Source organism: Cynoglossus semilaevis, chromosome 1, assembly GCF_000523025.1.
Source record: "Cynoglossus semilaevis isolate Cse_v1.0 chromosome 1, Cse_v1.0, whole genome shotgun sequence".
Taxonomy (NCBI): domain Eukaryota; kingdom Metazoa; phylum Chordata; class Actinopteri; order Pleuronectiformes; family Cynoglossidae; genus Cynoglossus; species Cynoglossus semilaevis.
In genome coordinates, this window is record NC_024307.1 from 18,189,155 (window position 1) to 18,192,481 (window position 3,327).

Genomic DNA, 3,327 nt, shown 5'->3' on the forward strand with positions numbered 1-3,327 from the left:
GGGAGTAGATGAGTCACTTTCTTCACACTAATGCGACCCCACCATCATCACTGGCTCTAAAGGCCTGAAGAAATGAAGAAGTGAGTAGAAGAAGCTCTGAGAGAGTGACGCGAGAGGAGGAGGGTTATAGCTGCTGAATAAATGTTGAAAATGTCTGATGAAAGAGGAGGAGGGCCAACACATGAAAACATTCATATTTTAAAACAGACTCTTTTATCCAAAGTGACTGACATGAGAAGGATTAAATACGTGGTTTCACTGGGCCTTGAACGCAGGACCTTTTTTGTGTAAGGCAGACACCTGAGGCATGTTAGTGTACACTACAGAACCACATCAATCACAGGATTAAATTAAAGCTCACATTCACACCTACGGTCAGTTTAGAGTGATCATGTGAACTTTTTGTTCATGGTTAAAATGAATAATGTCTTATTGGGAAGAAAATTACAACTTTTTTCACAAGATCCCATTATTTTCTGAAATAATTTCTGTGATGTGTAGTCTACCTTTTGACCAGCAGGTGTCAGTGTAGATCTATTATGGTGGTGTCAGTGGTGGGGCTGATTCAAAACTTCTAATTCAACCACACAGAAGGAAGGAAGGAAAGTGAACTCCTGTCACTGTGACACAGTTCACCAGTGTCACCACAACCAACTGTGCCCTCTGCTTTTAACCCATCACCACAGTGAACAGTGGCAGCTTTAAGAACCAGGGAGCAGTGAGTGGAGACGGAGCCATGACAGAGGACCTCAGTGGGAACTTGTTCCTGCTTTTTATCCCAACTTTACAAAGTCAACGAACCCAAGTGTACAGCAGTACGACAGCTGGTCTGACTCTGACCGCTGGCTCAGCTTCATGTTTTCCTGTCGTATTTATCAGAAGAAGAAAAAGAGCAGAAGCAGACGCCGTTCTCCTTCTCCCTCTACCTCATCTTCAGGTCAGGTGAGATTCCTGAAGAAGAAATGTGGAGATTAATGAGAACTGACACTGCCTGGCTCCATAACTGTACACAAACTACTGATTATTTTTTAAAAAAAATTAAATTATCACGAATGTTTTTGGAATAAGAGAATTTCCCTCTGTTTAAATTTGATCTGCACTTATAACAACTAACCACGGGTGAAAGAAAAGTTGAAAAGTGCAGGAGGTGAATGGGAGCCGTGAACACGGCTGATGTACAGACTTCACAGACAGATAAGGAGTTTAGAGCTGTTTATGTCTTTCCTGTTTTCCTCCCAGGAAACAGGGACAGCTGTGGGAGGATGTTCTGACTGTCTTCTCTGGTCCACTCCTGCTCCCTATCTTCATGATTGATGCCTCCTCTCTGTTTTAAAGCAGCTCACTCTAGGAGTTTGTTTCAGTCAAACCCACACCATGGCGTCAGTGAAGGACCTGATTCTGGCTGCTGCTCTTCTTGTTGCTGCCCTCGTTTCACTGAGTGAGTTTCTGCCTTTTCTCTCTGTCTTTTCTAATGTTTTATCAGCTAAAGATTCAATTAAGGGTAAATTAAGGACCGACTGACCTCAGTTACCCCTAGCCTGGGGCAGACACTGGTCATATACCACAAAGTCATATACTGTAGTAGTGACAGGTTGTTTTTTTTTTGACATCTCAAAGTTTGGTCCTAATCCTTATTCTGTTTGAATAAAAAACCTTGGTGTCTGTTGTAAAGACTGAATCACACCATCACAATAAATATAGGTAAATACTTCCAGTTTGCACCAGCTTCTACTTTGGGTTTTTGCATGATTTTTTTTAACCATTGAATATTATCATTATTTAACCTTTTTGTTTTCTAATGTTTCCTTACTAATTTTCTTGTGGTTTTTAATTCTTTTATTTCAATTTCCACCACAGAATTAAACCAACGTTTCTCTACTAATTTATCATTGATTTCAAACCTTTCTAGATGTCCTTCTCTTAATTCTTTTAGGGGCATGGGAAGGGGCAAAAAGGAAAGGATATTACAATATGATAAAATTGTAAACATTGTCTAACTGTTAACTGTGTCTTTCCCTTCCTGAATGGTGGGGTTGATCAGCTGAGGGTATCATGGGAGGAGGAGAGGCAGCTCCTCACTCTCGGCCCTACATGGCTTCCATCCAGAAGCCCGAGGGCGAGAAGATGATCCATGAATGTGGAGGGTTTGTGGTGGCCGATCAGTGGGTGATGAGCGCAGCTCACTGTCTGTCAGATGGGTGAGGTTATAAAAATATATATTTTTTATGTTTCCAGTATTGAATAGAATGTTAATCCTAATTTCCTGACCAGGAAAAAAAAATCTGCTCATTTTCCTTTAACCTAAAGAGCAGAAAACACTTCAGATTCTCTGTTGTCCATCTAATTGTAGCAGAAGAAATAACAGTTTTAGAACAATGACAAACAATATTGGTTATGGAAAAAACATATTGGTTATGGAGCTTAGCTTTTTTTATTAAATAAAAAATATATAAGCGCAAATAACCTGCAAATGGAAAAACTGTAATGATAAAAAAACAAGGAAATAAGGATAAAAGGAATTTAATAAATATTAGGGGGAAAATAACATCTGAAAACAACTAAAGTCAGACAAACAAATAAAAACTTAAAATAAGTAAATGTAGCGAAATATTTTCAGATTTGTATTTATTTTATTTTATGATGATTATGGCATGATCAATTTAAACAATTTGTTTGTGTATCTGAAATTAAATGTTCAAATGTTTCCACATTTGACAGAATTAATGGAAGAAAAATAGTTCTGGGAGTCCATTCTCTGAGTCAGGTTGAAGACACAAAGCAAACCTTTGACATCTTGGAAGTTCACAACCATCCCAGCTTCCAAAGTTATAATTTTGACAATGACATTGCTTTGATTAAAGTAAGTCTAAACCCTTTGTCTTGGTGTTTTTAGACATTGTTGGTCGTGATTTTTGGATCATTTGTGGATGGTTTTTTTGTTGTTGTTGCAGCTTGATCGTACCTACAACTCCACCGAAGCTGTCCAAGCTGTGCAGTTCCTCAGAGCTGGAGGCTCCAACCCTGAGACTGATGCAGAGGTGGAGACGGCTGGGTGGGGATCCCAGGACAACCTGGGGACCAGACCTGACAAACTGCAGGAGTTGACCATCGACGTATTCAGCTCCAGGCGCTGCAAGCGCTCAGACTACTACGGCCGAAAGTTCACGGACAACATGATGTGTGCTTACAGAGTGTGTCAGGATCCATGTAACAAGCCGCACGAGAAGGAAGACAGCTGTGACGTAAGTATCAGAGCGCATGTACTGTATGTGTGTTGAATAAGCCCAGAGGCAGGGGGGGGGAGGAGACCTACTACCCCCTCCCCCC

General features: G+C 40.5%; 1 protein-coding gene across 1 annotated transcript in view; it reads left to right on the top strand.

Moving 5' to 3' along the window:
* Window positions 1-1,320: 1,320 nt before the first annotated feature.
* Window positions 1,321-3,327, top strand: part of cfd (complement factor D (adipsin)) — a 2,901-nt gene continuing 894 nt past the window's right edge. Inside the window, exons 1-4 of the mRNA XM_008316228.3 lie at window positions 1,321-1,438; window positions 2,042-2,198; window positions 2,719-2,860; window positions 2,952-3,242. Of these exons, the coding sequence (XP_008314450.1) occupies window positions 1,375-1,438; window positions 2,042-2,198; window positions 2,719-2,860; window positions 2,952-3,242 (654 nt within the window). The 5' untranslated portion in view covers window positions 1,321-1,374. The remainder of the gene's footprint in view (window positions 1,439-2,041; window positions 2,199-2,718; window positions 2,861-2,951; window positions 3,243-3,327) is intronic.